This window comes from Geotrypetes seraphini, chromosome 1 (assembly GCF_902459505.1).
Source record: "Geotrypetes seraphini chromosome 1, aGeoSer1.1, whole genome shotgun sequence".
In the NCBI taxonomy this organism is placed as follows: Eukaryota; Metazoa; Chordata; class Amphibia; order Gymnophiona; family Dermophiidae; genus Geotrypetes; species Geotrypetes seraphini.
In genome coordinates, this window is record NC_047084.1 from 293988194 (window position 1) to 294006276 (window position 18083).

General features: G+C 42.2%; 1 protein-coding gene across 6 annotated transcripts in view; it reads right to left on the reverse strand.

Annotated features, from left to right (window-relative positions):
- SFXN5 (sideroflexin 5) overlaps positions 1–18083 on the reverse strand; it is a 534682-nt gene that overhangs the window by 434359 nt on the left and 82240 nt on the right. For 5 of the 6 annotated variants that reach the window (XM_033953624.1, XM_033953617.1, XM_033953601.1 and 2 more), the window contains one exon: positions 3934–3960. The exons of the other annotated variant lie outside the window; for it this stretch is intronic. In XM_033953624.1, coding sequence (XP_033809515.1) covers positions 3934–3960 — 27 coding nt within the window. The remainder of the gene's footprint in view (positions 1–3933; positions 3961–18083) is intronic. 6 annotated transcript variants of the gene reach the window in all.

Here is an 18083-nt window from a genome sequence, read left to right on the forward strand (position 1 = left end):
AAGAAGGGTATTACAGAAAGAAGTTATACTGCCGCTGTACCGGGTGATGGTGCGTCCGCATCTTGAGTACTGCGTCCAATATTGGTCGCCGTACCTTAAGAAGGATATGGCGTTGCTCGAGAGTTCAGAGGAGAGCGACACGTCTGATAAAAGGTTTGGAAAACCTTTCATAATCTGAGAGATTGGAAAAACTGGGACTCTTTTCCCTGGAGAAGAGGAGACTTAGAGGGGATATGATAGAGACTTACAAGATCATGAAGGGCATAAAGAGAGTAGAGAGGGACAGATTCTTCAAACTTTTGAAAAATAAAAGAACAAGAGGGCATTCGGAAAAGTTGAAAGGGGACAGATTCAAAACGAATGCTAGGAAGTTCTTCTTTACCCAACCTGTGGTGGACACCTGGAATGCGCTTCCAGGGGGCGTAATAGGGCAGAGTTCGGTACTGGGGTTCAAGAAAGGATTGGACAATTTCCTGCTGGAAAAGGGGATAGAGGGGTATAGATAGAGGATTACTACACAGGTCCTGGACCTGTTGGGCCGCCGCATGAGTAGACTGCTGGGCACGATGGACCTCAGGTCTGACCCAGCGGAGGCATTGCTTATGTTCTTATGTTCTTATTCTATTCCATAATGATGGAGATGTAACAGAGAAGACTGATTTTCTTGTCGTATCATATATGACGTGATAGGATTGCTAACAGATTTTGATTCCTTGAATGTAATGATCTTGTAGGTGTATATGGAGTGTAATCTGTCAATAAATCCTGGGGATTGTGTCATTCTGGATTTGAATGTTAGATGTAAAATTTTGTAAGTCAGTCTAGAAGTGGGGATACTATTGATCCTGGAGGTACTCCATATTCCTGTGAATAGGAATCTGATGAGCCTTCCTTTGTCATGACCTTGTAGGAGCAATCTTGAAAGGAAGAAGAAAACTAGTCCAAGGCATTTCCTGAGATTCCAATAGATTGAAGTCTATGAATTAGCAGATGATGATCAATAGTGTTGAAGGCTGCCGAAAGTTCTAGTGAGATTAGTATCATTGATTGCCTGTGGTCTAAATGATAGAGAATTGAAGATGTAAGGCTAATCAAGGAGTATTCTGTTGAGTGATTTGGTCTGCATTTGGGTGGAGTGCATTTGTTTTCTCCACAAAATCGGAAAGTTGACCAAAGACAATTTTTTCTGTAGTCATGGTAAGGAATGGAAATTAGCTATGGGGTGATAATCTGAGCAGTTGGTTTTGGAGTCCTTGAATTTTTTTACTTGGGGATGAATCATCAATGCTCAAGGCCCTAAAGCCCAGCACAGAGCGTCAGTGTCAGCTTCTGGAGCATCGGGACTGTAGGTGCGATGTCAGTCTGAGGCAGGGAGGAATGGGATGGGGAGGATAGGAGTACTGGTCATGGGTGGGGGGCAATAGGGGTACCAGTCATCAGGGGGGAGGAGGAGATAGCAATGGTCATCAGTGGGGATAGCAGTGCTGGTCATCGAGAGGGGGAGACAGATAGCAGTGCTGTTCATGAGAAGGGAGTGGAGGATAGCAGTGCCGGGCATCTGGAGGGGTGGAAAATAGCATTGTTGGTCATTGGGTGGGGAGAGGAGGAAAAAAAGGACCAATCATCCAAAGGAGGCTCGAATATAAACCGAGAACCCTATTTCTGGGCCAATTTTTTGGCCCAAAAATCTCAGTTTATATTCGAGTATATACAATATTTTATATATATTTGAGTATATACAGTATTTTATATATACAAAGTAGCGCTACTGATTATCAAGTGCGGAATGCAAAAAAGTCCATGGGACTTCTTTGCATTCAGCAAACCACTAATCATTAGTGCAGTTTTGTAAAAGGAGTCCTTCGAAGATAAGGGGGGGGGGTTATCAATATGAGATACTGTTAAGTCAGGTTATTTTACCACAAATTGGATTATTTTACTACAAGGTCTCATTGTATAAAATGGGATCCTGTGCTAAAATAACTTGATTTAACTGTAGCCCAAGCTGATAACTTCCCCAGTAAATATAATGAATACAATAATTTTTAAAAAATATTTCAGAGGAAGCACATTTAAAACAAAGGTAAATATTAATCATCTTCAATCAGCATAGAAACATGATGGCAGATAAAGGCCAAATGGCCTATCCAGTCTGCCCATCCGCAGTAACCATGATCTCATCCTCTCTCTAAGAGATCCCACGTGACTATCCCAGGCTTTCTTGAAATCAGACACAGTCTCTGTTTCCACCATCTCTACCAGGAGACTGTTCCAGGCATCTATCACCCTTATTTCCTTAGATTCCTCCTGAGCCTATCACCTCTTAACTTCATCCTATGCCCTCTCATTCCAGAGCTTCCTTTCCAATGACTCAACTCATGCGCATTTACATCACGTAGGTATTTAAACGTCTTTATCATATCTCCCTTCTCCCGCCTTTCCTCCAACGGATATATATTGAGATCTTGTATACAGCATGTTAGCATTCAGCAGAAAATAACAGTAGTAGTTCCTCTTTCCTTAGATCATCTTGTCAGTCTTGACATTTTGAACTGACAAACAAAAGAAGACATGTATTGTAACAATCAACAAATTTATGTATTTTTTAAGAAGGTGTTCTCCATCTCCAAGGTAACTCGAGTATTATGTAACATGGCAGATGTCAATAACGTTGATAGCAGAATAAGTAGGTCTATTAAATGCACATAAATTGTCAGCACGTATGCTTCTGGTGTCCTAAGGCATTATTCACTTAACCTACTTTGTTCAAAATTTAAAGATGTTCATAAGTGAACATGCATATTTTACCTGTACTTTAACATTGCTTTGCTATTATTATATATTAGCATACTTATCTATTCACGTTACACACCTCAACGAAATGTAAATGAAGTGCTTATATGCAGAGAGAAGAAAAAAAGTTTGGTGAATTTAAACTTGTGATGCCAAAAAAAAAAAAATTGCAATTTCTCATCCATGAAAACATGATACAGACAATCAATGATAAAACACAAAACAGTTCAAATGTCACTAGTAAATAACCAGGTTTAGACATCATTAATCAACATAAAGACATGTATCAGTTAGATGTAAAATATTATCACCATCTACAAAGGTTTGTGAGAGACTGAGAGCACATAGTGCTTTTCAATTAATTCAAATGGCAGGGTAGTCATTTACTAATCTCTGGTAGAAAACTGTCCTAAAGACCACACAAGTAAGCTGTGGATAAGAAATCAAATGGGGGCTTCTGAGCACAGAACTGTCTCAGACCATGTACCTTCTGTTATAAGGGCAACACATGAGCAAGAATGTTTAAATCTGGAATATGAGGAAAGAGTGAAAGAGATGGGAAAGAGTTCCAAGGGAGAACTGAAGAGAGAAAAGACTTGTAGAAAGAAATGGAGTGGAAGAAACAAGAGAAAGGGATAACTAAAGGAAAGGAGAGAGAAGTGCAAACATCAGGATAGAAAGGGAAGGGAAAGGGGACTTGTATACCACCTTTTTGTGGCGTTGGTAGTCAAAGCCGACATTCAAAGCAGTGGGCACAGGAGGATTAAGTAACTTGCCCAGGGTCACAAGGAGCAGCACTGGGATTTGATCTCACAACTTCTGAGCTGCAGAGACAGCAGCTCTACAAGTGAGCCACAGCTTCCAGCCAGAAGAGACATGGAATGTGAATAAAAAGAAGGCAAAGGACACAAAGATGATAAAAAAAGAGAAATGTGTAGAGAGCAGAGGTGCTAATATTTCAGAATAAACTGGGGTTCCCAAACACAATACAAATTACCTCTCCCTGAACTCTGTGAAGGAACTTGCTCAATACTGGGAGGGGGAGGGTGCTCAATATCCACAGAGCTGGCTTATACAGTTTAAACAGCAGTTTAATCCATATAGGAAGTATATATAATTAAATCAGACAAAATGTCCTACCTGCTTTAGCTTCTGAGCTCTCCAAAGCTAGGAAAGAAAAAAAAATTAAAAATTAAAAAGTCAATGAAATAATTACTTTTTTAACATGATAAATCATCCCATATGCCTCACTCAGAAACTGCTTAGCAATAGGTTGGTTGGCACAATGTCTCAGCAGTACAAAGGAACACTGAGAAAGAGACACAGGTTTGATACCTCAGGCAGTTTTTGCTCATTGGGAAAGTTCTAGAGCCACCTGTCACAGCGCTTGGTGCAAAGGGGTAGAAGCATACTTGTGCCAGATTCTGAAGAGATCTACAGTCCCTTGTAGCTAAAAAGAATGTCATTACAATAGTTGATTTAGAAGAAAAAGAGTTATAAATGGTAGAGAAAGGGGGAGGAGAGAATTCTAGATGTGAAGGTGCAAGATGTGAAGGAGTAGCTTAATAGAGAGTTCAGGGGGCTCTGATCATGGGGAACCAGGTTTGATTCCTACTGTGGCTTTTTTGTGACTGAGCAAGTCACCTAACCCTCCATTGCCCTAAGTACAAAGAAAAAAAAATAGATTGTGAGCCGTTTTGGGACAGAGAAAATACCTACATATAATGTAAACAGTGCTGCGTATGTCTACAGAAATGATTAGTAGTTATAATACCAGTAGGGTGCTAATTTCAACAGTGCTGGAAGTATAAGAAAGAAGAAGCAAGCTGAAAGGCTACAAATAGCATAGTATTTGGAAGAATAGCCTAGTCATAAGAGCAGCGGGCTAAGAACCAGAGAAACTAGGGCTGAAGCAGACAAATAGATTACTAGTTACAGCAGTAAGCTGAAAAATAGGGAAGTGTAGATTCAAAATTCCACTGACATTTCCTGGTGTCGTGGGTAAGTCACTTACCCTCACAATGACTCAAGTACAAACTTTAAATTATAAGCACTCTTGGTTCAGAGAAATACCAAGGGTGCCTGTATACAATTTAACCTTGAGGTACTACTATAAAGGCTAAATCCAAATACATATAAATATAGTACAACAAAAGCAGACACTCCCTTGGAAAAGGATGCACATCATTACACTGCAAGGTATGTTATAGTACCAAAATAAACAAAACTCATTGGGGGAACACAGACCTATGGAGGAGACAGTTTTCTAAAGTGTGCAGAACTTTCTTCTCAAAGGCAAAGACTTCCACTTTAAAAATTGCCCAGGGGGGGAGGGGGGAGAGAACACACCTAGGACAGTGTCTCTCAAACTTTTTTGAGCCGGGGGACACTAAAGGAAGTAGCCAGGGCTCAAGGCACCCAGAAGTGCGTGGAAGTTGCCGTGATGACATCATGCGCATGAGTGACATCATCACACTGACATCCACGCATGCGCAGAGGCCCCCCAGACAGGCCCTGAAATGCCAGTAGGGCATGTCAGTAGGGAGGTCTAACAAATATCAACTGAGTACCCCCAACCACAGACCTCCCAAATCCATCTTAGACCCACCTAAACTCTTCCCCAGATTCCACCCTCTTTACTAATTGTAATGCAATTTTTTCCATTCATTTTTCATATACACACAATATACACAGGAGATATAAATTCTCAAAACTGACACATTTCAATCACTATATATAAAATCCTTTTCCCTACCTTTATTTTTCTGTGCTTTTAACTATGTTTCCAGGGCCTTCTTTTCCACTGACTGTTTTTCTCTCCTTCTTCACTTTCTGCCCTGCATTCATCTTTGGCATTAACTTAACAATCAATTTTTCATTTTTCTGCTTTCTTCTCAAAATCTACTTTTCCATGTCTTCCCTTCCCTTCCTATCTCTCTCTCCTTCCGTCCCTATTTCCATGGTCTGACATCTCTCTCCTTCCCTCCTCCCCCCCCCCCAGTGGTCCGACATCTCTCTTTCCTTCCCCCTCCCCCTTCCCAGTCTGGCATTTCTCTCCTCTCCTTCCCATAATCTGGCATCTCTCTCTACTACCACTACTCCTTCCCTTTCATTCCCTGGTCTTGTATCTCTCCCTTCCTTTAGTCATCTCTCCTCCCCCACCTAGTGTAACATTTCTCTTTGCCTTCCTCCTTTCTGCTTCCTGCAGTCCATCTCCCTTCCCTTCCTTCTTTCTGGTCCCCTCCCAGTCCATTTCTCCCTCCTTTCCACCAGTCCAACATTTTTTTTTTCTCTTCCTCCTGCATGCTTCTCCTTTGGTCCTCCTTCCCTCCCCCAACCAAAATCTCTCTCTCTCTCTCTCTGTCCCTCCATGAGTCCAACTTGTCACTCTCTGCTCTCTCCCCCTTCCCCAGAGTGTAGCATTTCTCCTTCCCTTTCTGTCCTCCCCATCCATTTCACCCTTTCCATGAGTCCAACACTTTCTGCCTCCCACACGCTTTCTCTCTCTGTCCTTGCCTCTTCCTTCGAGTGGCATCCCTCCATCCCACACCCAACCCAACATGTTCTCTCCCCATTCAGCATCTCACCCTCCCCTCCACTGTGTAGCACCTTTCCTTTCCCTCCCTTTCTGTCAGGTCCAGCAGGACCTCTTCTCCCTTCCTTTTTCCTCCCCCTGTCCAGCAGTACCCCTTCTCCCTTCCCTGCTCCCTATGTTCAGCTGTACCCCTTCTCCCTTCCCTGTCCAGCAATACCTCTCCTGTCACTGCTAGCGCAGCTCACTGTGTGCTTTTAACTTTGGCACACAGCTGCCGCTAGCAGTAGTTTAGCCCGGTTTCATTAGGCAGCCTCGGGGCCTTTGCTAAGCCAGCCCGCTTCAATGATGCAATGTGGGCTGGCCTAGCAAAGACCCCGAGGCTGCCTGATGAAACCGGGCTAAACTACTGCTAGTGGCAGCTGTGTGCCGAAGTTAAAAGACAACAGAGCTGCTGCTGCTGGTCTGGGAGCATGGAGACAAGGAAGGCAAGAGTCCCGGCACATACGCGCAACGTGACGATAGAAGTCAGCTGACATAGGTGCCAGAGCCTCTCTTCCTGCCCTGTGAGCCATGGCACACTTAAAATCTCAAAAGGCACACTAGTGTGCCACAGCACACAGTTTGCGATACACTGACCTAGGACATTTGCAGCTGATTTTAATGCAGGAACTGCTACAATAAAAACTAAAAAAATAATCATGGAGGATTCAAGATGGTGTCCTCTCAGAGACAAAAAGCACTGAGTTCTCCTACTTTAAACTCCTTGCTGCTTCATTTTACCTGTGAAAATAAACAAAAGCAAAAAACACGGGTCTTTCCTCCGACATCCTGCTCCAAGCATAGTCATCAATTGATTGGTTTGTGGTTCCGATGGCAGTGTCTCAGGATCCAACAGTAGAAGCAAGTCAGCCTTGCATAGCTTGATGTCTCCCTGAGCCACAAGGATTGACTTCCTCCTCCTGCTCCAGGAATGTAGTCTATAGTGCTACCCAATTCAGGGAAAAAATTTTCAATTCAATTCAGCCTATTGAATTGATTTTTTGATTCGATTTTCCTGCCCAATCGGGTGTTTTTTTCAAACGTCCTGATGGGTTTATTTTGAAGCCTCTTCACCCACCCCCTTTGCCCTCTCCTATCCACACTGGCGCTGTGGTGTAAGCAAAATAAACAAAAAAGACGTTTCCTCTCTTTGTTAGGTCCTAGCTCATGTTCGCTAACACCAGCTCTGGCAGGATATACATTTCAAATCTGACATATTGTAATCACAAAACTGAAAATAAAATTATTTTATACCTTTGTTGTCTGGTCATTATTCAAATCATGTTGGTTTCTGTTTGTCTTCTGATAACTTGCTTGCCAGGGTCTCCTACCCATTTGTCATTTTCTTCTTTCTCCGTGCTCACCACCCATCTTCCATCTCTGTCCTCCCCTTCCATTTCCCTTCCCTTCCCTCCCCAGAGGTCTAGCATTTTTCCTTTTTGTCATCTCCATCCTCGCAATCCAGCATTTCTCTAATGACCACTCCCCCCCCTCCCCCCCGTGTTCCTCTCCTCCATAGGATCTGATAAGGCAGTATACTTGCACTCTTCGGACCACTGGCAGCATGAATGAAGCTTTCCCTCGGCTACTGCTTTGCACCTAAGTGGGATCAGAAAGCAGTAGCAGAGGGAAAGCTTCCAGCTGTGGAAGGCAGTGTATTTACTTGATTCACAGCCCAAGATCCACCATCTCTCCTTTTCTCAAATACCCTTTCATCCACCATCTCTCCCTCCTTCCCCACCATTCCAGGATCCACCATCTCTCCCTTTCTCTTCCCAACTACCCTTCTATCCAGAATCTCTATCCCCTTTTACCTCCACACCATCTCTTGGGTCCAACTTCTCTCCTTTCTTGCCAATCCCTTTTCTTTTCCTTCCTTCCCTCCCTCCATCCCATTGTCCACCATCTCACTCCCTCTCCTCTGTTTTCAGATCCATTATTTCTTCCCCTCCCCCCTCAGTCCAGCATATGCCCCTCTCTTTGAATTCCCTCCCTCTGTGTACTTCTAATGCAAGGGGCCCCCAAACGCCAGCATGTTTCCCCTTTCTCTCCACCGTCGCTATTTTCGAAACCCATTTTCTAGATGGCTATCTATGCTTTTGATCAGTAGCTCTTCTAAATCTCAAGGGAGGTTAGAAGTATGGTGTGGAATAGAACGGGTACAAGTGAATCGATTTTTCACTCCATCAAAAATTACAAAGACTAGGGGACACTCGATGAAGTTACAGGGAAATACTTTTAAAACCAATAGGAGGAAATTTTTTTCACTCAGAGGATAGTTAAGCCCTGGAACGCATTGCCAGAGGATATGGTAAGAGTGGATAGTGTAGCTGGTTTTAAGAAAGGTTTGGACAAGTTCCTGGAGGAAAAGTCCATAGTCTGTTATTGAGAAAGACATGGGGGAAGCCACTGCTTGCCCTGTATCGGTAGCATGGAATGTTGCCACTCCTTGGTTTTTGGCTAGGTACTAGTGACCTGGATTGGCCACTGTGAGAACGGGCTACTGGGCTTGATGGACCATTGGTCTGACCCAGTAAGGCTATTCTTATGTTCTTATGAGACCAGGGCGAGCTTATGAGCTGGACGTTTTTCTGCCGCAATTGAACATTTAAGAACACATCAAGGGCACTAGTTAGATATCTGGAACTAGACCTGTTTTAATAAGTGCCAAAACAGTGACCTGACCAGATGACCACCGGAGAGATATAAGCATGACACATACACAGACACCCAGTGGTCACTGACCCCCTTCCCACCTTCCAAAGATGTAAATGAAACAGTGCATACCTACCTGTATAATAGCTTCAGATGTTATGGCTAGCCCTAGTACAGCAGCAAGCAGGTTCCTGGAGTATCCTGGCAGGCAGTGAAGTCAACTATAGAGATGGGGAGTCAGGCCCATAATCCACTCTAGCCACTACATTTATGGTGGAATCTATGAGCCCTCCAAACTCCACCCAGATCCCATATGTAATGTGTCACCAGCAGGCATAAGGACTATTGATGTGGTGTACATTTGGGTCCAGTAAGTTTGATATGGGTTTTGGAGGGCTCACCATAGATAATGGGACCTTTTCTGTGAAGTTCACTACAGTGCTCCCTATGGTACCCCATTGTTCTGCTGGGATGTCTGTGTAGTCAGTCTAGTATCACTTCTGTCCCCTCCAACAACCAATGGTTTGTTCTGTAGGTTGGGAAGGCCAGTGTTAAGAACATAAGAATTGCCACTGCTGGGTCAGACCAATGGTCCATTGTGCCCAGCGGTCCGCTCACGCAGTGGACCTTAGGTCAAAGACCAGTGCCCTAACTGAGACTAGCCTTACCTTGCCTGCGTACACTCTGGTTCAGCAGGAATTTGTCTTGAATCCCTGGAGGGTGTTTTCCCCAATAACAGCCTCCGGAGAGCATTCCAGTTTTCTACCACTCTCTGGGTGAAGAAGAACTTCCTTACGTTTGTACGGAATCTATCCCCTTTTAGCTTTAGAGAGTGCCCTCTCGTTCTCCCTACCTTGCCTTAAATCCTCTTGACTACTTTAAAAAATATCTAATGGAGATTCTCAAAATTCCTCCTCTTAATAAGATATATTATATTCCAAGTACTACAACTAAGGCCACTGAAGAAGGAAATTTGGTAATTCAGAAAGATTTCACCGCAATTTTGGAAGAATCCTTTTCCAATGTTTAGGAAAGGGGGACGCTCCTAGTCTCTTTTGTATTTGAACAAGATTTAAACTTAGTAATGAAACTCTACTTTTGAAATTCACACCAAGACTTCTCTGGACAAAGAATTTGGATTTATCCGGATGTATCTAAGATAACACAAGACCGAAGAAAAGAATTTCTTTCCATGCATGAAGAAACAAAAAGATTGGGGGTTTCTTATCTTTTAGCATATCCCTGTAAATGTTTGGTCCGCTACCTGGGGATTAAGTACACCTTTTTCTACCATCACAATTGAGAGCCTTTCTAGACCTTAAAAGGATCTCTGGAGATTTGTAATTCAGATGATCAGTTGAATTAATAATTGTGTGGGGTTGTTAATCGTAGTCAGCTTTCCTAATAAATCAATTTTATTGATATATTTCTCTCCATGGAATTTAATGAATCTGTCCTTCCCCCCTTCTCTTATTCTTTAATTGTGGTCTAAGAAAGATAATACTTTGAATTCTACTGTTACAAATGTACTTTGACAATTTTACTTTCTGTATTTCTGTAACAAGTGTATTACTTGTGATATATTGGAAATCTATAAAAACAAAAAAGAAAGACTTTTCCTTCTTCTATTGTTATGCAAACACATACAAGATCATTTTGGACATTATTCTACGCATCAAGACTTGCCTAAAAATTTAAACATTGCAAGAATATACAGCCTCATGCTACATAATTAAAAACTAATCCTTATATCATGATGAATAACTTTTGGACTATAATGTATCTTAAATAGAAAACTAGATAATTTTTCTTCAAAAAAAGCATTTTATTTAAAAAATGCAATTTAAATCAACAAAATTAAATTTAAACACAAAAATTACTTTTAAAAAAATATCATTGATTTTTATCTACCCTGCTTCGGTGTATTTTTTTTTCATTTTTAAATTGCTTATTGATTTTATAAAAACTTCTTACAGAAAGTGTAACAAAATTATCCATCAATAACATTCTTAAAAATCACTTAAGTACTATACATGAAATAAAAAATAAACAGTCGTCTCCCCTCTGGATTTGTATGTAGAATATGAAATCTTTAATATGGCAGGTTCACAGTACTATTAAAGCTATTTAACAAAAGAATCTAATGGACCCCAGATTTCTAAGAATTTTTGCGATTCATTAATTTTTTCAGCTAGCATTTTCTCAATCGGTAATACATACATAGGGCCTGTTTTACAAAGCCACACTAGCGGCTGCTGCGTGGTAATGGCTCCGAAGCTCATAGAAATTTAAAGGGCTTCGGGGCTGTTGCTGCACGGCTTTGTAAACAGGCCCATAGTGTTTCCCACCAAAACGGCATATTTAGGGCTCCTTTAGCGGTTTAATGCATGTAATAGCACACTAGCCGCTACCGCCTCCTCTTGAGCAGGTAGTAGTTTTTCAGCTAGCACGGGGGTTAATGCACGCTAAAACATTGCGTGCAATAAATCCACTAACGCGGCTTCGTAAAAGGAGTCCCCTAGCCTATCCCATTGTTTACAATTCCTTGTGATCATTTGCAAAGCCACACCTGTCATAATTAGAAGCAGTTTATCTCACTACAGATCAGTGAGTCTGACCTCGGTTCCCGGAAAAATGGCGGAAGCACTGATAAAAGAAAGCATCGATGATCACTTGGAAAGAAACAAACTTCTTATAACCAGCCAACATGGTTTCTGCAGGGGGAGATCGTGCCTAACCAACTTACTACACTTCTTCGAAGGAATTAACAAACAGATGGACAGAGGTGACCCCATAGACATCATATACCTTGATTTCCAAAAAGCCTTTGACAAGGTGCCCCATGAACGATTACTCTGGAAACTGAAGAACCATGGGGTGGACGGAGACGTACATAGATGGATCAGAAACTGGTTGGCAGGTAGGAAACAAAGGGTAGGGTTGAAGGGACACTACTCTGACTGGAGGAGGGTCACGAGTGGTGTTCCGCAGGGCTCGGTGCTCGGGCCGCTGTTATTTAATATATTCATAAATGATCTAGAAACAGGGACGAAGTGTGAGATAATATATTTGCAGATGACACCAAACTATTTAGGGAAGCTCGGACTTAGGAGGACTGTGAGGAATTGCAAAGGGACTTGAACAAACTAGGAGAATGGGCGACAAAATGGCAAATGAAGTTCAACGTTGAGAAATGTAAAGTATTGCATGTGGGAAGCAGAAACCCGAGGTACAACTATACGATGGGAGGGATGTCATTGAATGAGAGTACCCAAGAGAGGGACTTGGGGGTAATGGTGGACAGGTCAATGAAGCCGACTGCACAGTGCGCAGCGGCCACTAAGAGAGCGAATAGAATGCTAGGTATAATCAAGAAGGGTATTACAGCCAGGACGAAAGAAGTTATTCTGCCGCTGTATCGGGCGATGGTGCGCCCACACCTGGAATACTGTGTCCAGTTTTGGTCGCCATACCTTAAAAAGAATATGGCGTTACTCGAGAGAGTTCAGAGAAGAGCGACACGTCTGATAAAAGGGATGGAAAACCTTTCATACGCTGAGAGATTGGAGAAACTGGGTCTCTTTTCCCTGGAGAAGAGGAGACTTAGAGGGGATATGATAGAGACTTATAAGATCATGAGGGGCATAGAGAGAGTAGAGAGGGACAGATTCTTCAAACTTTTGAAAAATAAAAGAACAAGAGGCCATTCGGAAAAGTTGAAAGGGGACAGATTCAATACAAATGCCAGGAAGTTCTTCTTTACCCAACGTGTGGTGGACACTTGGAATGCGCTTCCAGAGGACGTTATAGGGCAGAATACAGTACTGGGATTTAAGAGAGGATTGGACATTTTTCTGCTGGAAAAGGGAATAGAAGGGTATAAATAGAGGATTACTGCTCAGGTCCTGGACCTGTTGGGCCGCCGCGTGAGCGGACTGCTGGGCAAGATGGACCTCAGGTCTGACCCAGCAGAGGCATTGCTTATGTTCTTATGTTCTTATGTTCCCTCTCGTTCTCCCTACCTTGGAGAGGGTGAACAACCTGTCTTTATCTACTAAGTCTATTCCCTTCGTTATCTTGAAGGTTTCAATCATGTCCCCTCTCAGTCTCCTCTTTTCAAGGGAGAAGAGGCCCAGTTTCTCTAATCTCTCACTGTATGACAACTCCTCCAGCCCCTTAACCATTTTTGTCGCTCTTCTCTGGACCCTTTCGAGTAGTACTGTGTCCTTCTTCAAGTACGGTGACCAGTGCTGGACGCAGTATTCCAGGTGAGGGCGTACCATGGCCCGAAACAGCGACATGATAACCTTCTCTGATCTGTTCACGATCCCCTTCTTAATCATTTCAAGCATTCTGTTTGCCCTTTTCGCCGCTGCCGCACATTGTGCAGACGGCTTCATCGACTTGTTGACCAGTACTCCCAAGTCTCTTTCCTGGGGTGTCTCTCTGAGTACTGCACCAGACATCCTGTATTTGTGTAAAAGATTTTTGTTACCAACATGCATCATCTTACACTTGTCCACGTTAAACTTCATTTGCCATGTCACAGCCCATTTCTCGAGCGTGTTTATGTCCTTTTTCAGGTCTTCACTATCCTCCTGCGTCTTTATTACTCTGAATAATAACATTAAATAGAATAAAGTTTGCCTCATCAAGGCTGAGGCTGTACATCTCACTCTTCGATTCCAAAGCCTAGGCCATTGAGTCTCTAAAATATTATTTTGTATCTCCAAATATCTCGCCTGTTTTGGACTTTTTAGGTTCATATTGCCGTATCACTTTATACCATGTGGAAACCTGATGTCCAAGAAATTCTGCTTGAAAACATAAGAATAACAATCTCTGCTGACCATTCCATGAATGCCAATCAGGAATTCCTTTTTGGATAGCTTGCTTTAATTGTACACATTCAAAGTTTTGTTTCCCGATAAACCAAATGGCTGCTGTAACCGGAAGAAGGATGCAAATTTATTATTAGGACATACGTCCTCTAACGTCCTAATTCCAACTTTCAACCAATTCTTCCATAAAACTTTTGAATTTCCAATCCTAATTTTAGAATTTAGCCATAAGGATTAGCACTTTGTTTTCCTAATAGAAACTGGCAATGTGGCATCCAAAGACCTTAAAGTCTTCCAAGTTGTGTAAAATTTTTTATTATCTTTATAAATTCTTAGAAGATCAATATGCTTTAAACAAAGTGGGGCCATAAGTTGATTTTCGAGTATAAGCCAATCCGGAAGAATTTCAATCATCTCTGAGATAATCCAATACATCCACAAATACAAATCATCCCACTTTAGAGTGTCAGATATTGGAAAGAAGGGTAAGGGTCTCAGAAACCCGCTTGATTTAACACATAAATGTGTAATATCAAGACTGAATGGGTTAAAGTCTTAATCATTGAGCATTATCTCCATCTCCTCCCTAGTGTTTTACTTAAATCTTACTGTTATTGATTTACTGTATAATCAACTTTTAATAAGACATTATAGCAGTATGAATTTTCACTTATCTTTAGTGTGCAGAGTCACTAGCCTGCCCCGACAGGAACCGTTTTGCCATACACTGGCTTTGTCAAGGGTTCTAAGGGTGCTCTGCATGGAATACGAAATACGTGTTTGAACCAATCACAGCATACACTATAAACACCCTAAAACTGAGTTAAAACATCATATATATTTATACTTCATTTTTATTTTTATTTCTAAAATAATTAAAGAGATAATATTAATCATATATTAAAGAAAATCACTCATTAAAAAATCCCATGCGTAAGACTGAAGACACTTCATATATGCAAAATTGAAGCTTTAAAATACGCCACAGTAGATGGCGTTTTTCGCAGATAAAACCTGGCCATAAATGAGGAAAGATGCTTCAGAATGCGAGTTTGACTTTAGTTGATTTATAGCAGAGTTCTAAAAGCTCTTTGAATGAATTGCAAGTGAAATTAAGAACAGTATATTGTATGAAATTTAGAAATTTTAACATATGAATTTTAAAATCACTAATTGCACCTGGCCATGTAGTTGGGTAGTTTAGATGATAAAAGAAATATCAATAGTGAATTAAGTAGTATCAAATTTAGTGATAATGGAAATTGAGGGCTCCTTTTACAAAGGCACGCTAGCGGGGTTAACGTGCACAACTTTTCATTGCGGGCTAACCCCCTCACTAGCCAAAAACTACTGCCTGCTTAAAAGGAGGGAAGGGGTAAAATGCGGACCTCGCGGATCTAAACCCGTTTGGCCTTAAAAATCTGAGCTCCGTGTCCGTGGCGCTTGTAGTTTCTGTCGCTGACAGACCTTGATGAGATTTTAGCGCTGACGAATTTGTCTCAGCATAGGGAGAGAAAAGTGTTAGGATCCGTCAGCGCTAAAATCTCTTCGAGGTCTATCAGAGCCAGAGACTAGTGCTGGAGCGGCAGAGCAGAAGCCAAAAAAGCGGGGACATAGGTTTTGGACAAGCGTTATGGAAAAGAAGTCTCCAAACTCCAGCACTAGTCTCTGGCTCTGACAGACCTCGAAGAGATTTTAGCGCTGACGGATCCTAACACTTTTCCCTCCCTATGCTGAGACGGATCCGTCAGCGCTAAAATCTCATCAAGGTCTGTCAGCGACAGAAACTACAAGCGCCACGGACACGGACCTCAGATTTTTAAGGCTGTACGGGTTTAGATTCGCGAGGTCCGTCAGGTCCGTGAGGTCTGCATTTTACCCCTTCCCTTAAAAGGAGGCGGTAGCGGCTAGCGCGTCCGGCGGTTTAGGGCGCGGTATTATGTGTGTTAAACCGGTACCGCACCTTCATAAAAGGAGCCCCGAGTCTAGGATTATTTTAGAAGTGATTTTCTTTAATATATGATTAAAATTATCTATTTAATTATTTTAGAAATAAAAATGAAGTATAAATATATATAAAGTTTTAACACCGTTTTAGGGTGTTTATAGTGTATGCTGTGACTGGTTCAAACACGTTTTTCTTATTCTATGCAGAATACCCTTAGGCCCAGATTCTGTATAGGATGCCCGTCCAAGGCGTCCTATATAGAATTGGGCCTACACCTGCCCAAAATTAACCCAATTCTGCAACCGACGTCCATGTTGCAGACGCCTGTTACAGAATCAGGTTTAAAATGCCCCAACCTCCTCCCCAGGCCCCCCCAATGGCCCCCCCGAAGATTGCCGGCAGGAGGGTGCCCAACTCTTCCTGCTGGACCCCCCAACGGCCCCCCTCAAACCTGCTCCCCCTAAGATCGCCAGCAGGAGGGTACCAAACCCCTCCTGCTGGACCCCCCCCAGAACCCCTCCTTGGGTTTACCTCCAATTTGGCCAGACAGCAACTTACACCAGCCAGCCAGCAGGCCTGCCTCCATCCAAATGAGGCTGGCCTGCCCCTCCACTGCCCAACCCACAGGATCCTAGGGCCCGATTGGTCCAGGGGCCTAAGGCCCCTCCCGCTATAGAAGAGAGTGGGCATCCCTCCTGCCATTTTTTTCAGGGGGGGAATTAGCCTTCGTGGCAGGAGGGAATGAGCATCCCTCCTGCCTTTTTCTTGGGGGGGGGGGCGGCCTTTCTTGGCAGGAGGGCATGGGCATCCCTCCTACCACTTGTTTTAGGTTCGGGTGGGTCGCCATGTTTGTCAGAGGGGTGGGATGCATGATTGTCGGGGCATGCATGATTGTTGGGGGAGGGCTGTCGGCAGCAGTGGGGGATTTTTTTCTTTTTTTTATTATGGAACAGATATTTTGTGTGTGTAATACATCTGTGCCATTGAAAAAAAATGAAAAAAACCCTAGCAATCGGGATTTAGGATCGGTAAAATCTGATGCTAAATAGCCAACTAATATAAGTGAATCAATCGCTTGGTTATTTTGCATCAGGTTTTATTAATTTGCATAGCAGGATCGTAAAAAGGTGCGATCGAGATGAAAAACACGCAGTGGGCAGTTTAGTGAATCGGGTCAGTTAGCAGCGATCATCGCTAAACCTGTAACTTTAGTGAATCTAGTCCAAATTGCCTTATAAGGAATTTATCACTAACTGCATTTGTTTCACTAAAAAAGCTCTCTCAGCACAATATAGACTCAAAATTGCTGAAGCTAATTTTCAATAGGCATTGCGTATAAGAGCTTAGAATAAGGAATTTGCTCTGGGTCTGAGGGTAAACGTAAAGTTAATTAGGTCCAGGAAGAAAGTTTTTTTCACATTTTAAATTTCATTTCAAAACATCCCATTTCCACATCACTAGAATGTATCATAAGGAATAAGCCAGTGAAAAATTTTTTATGTAATTAGTGTATGCATCTGTTATTATATTTACAACCTTGATAATATCATTGTATCACCTTTTTGTCGCTCCTGCTATTTAACCTTTTTAGTCAGAAATATGTTTTCTTTCAGAGTACTTATATGATCATACCTTCAGAAAGGGGAGACTCTTCAGAGACTGAAAAAAGTTCCAATTAGAAGACCCATGCTCTCCTTTCACACTGCTGGGGAGGGCTTTTCACACTGTAGAAAGAAGAACCCTCTTTCCCCTTGAAACTTCAACATTAATAAGATTGCAGCCTCCTGGTGCTTACACCCAGACAGGAAGCACCAGTTATTTCTCACTCGGGAAGTTGTAAAAAAAAAAAAAAAGGGGGGGGGGGGTGTTTAATAGAGCAAAAGCTTCAAATTATCTTGCCCACACCGAATTCAAAACATTTTAACCTCATAAGAAGAATAGGTGATAAATCTTTTTGCTTTCATTAGAGATATAGGCCAGTGTCATGACCATTATCATCAGAGAACTTTGCACAATGATATCTTGCTCATACAGGAAAACAAAATAAGAGAATGATATTTAAACTGGTCTAAAAGTCAGTGTTCCCTTTTTATTGAAAATGCAATGTTCTCTAAGTAAAATGTGTAGTGTCTAATGCTGTTCAAATGATAGGCAGAAAGTAGATTTTCAGAGCAGTTTTCTATGTCTTGGTTATGGTTTGCTTCACTGATCAGCAGGAATGACAACAATAAAAGCAAAATCATAACTTCATGACAACCAGCAGCTGTCAGGG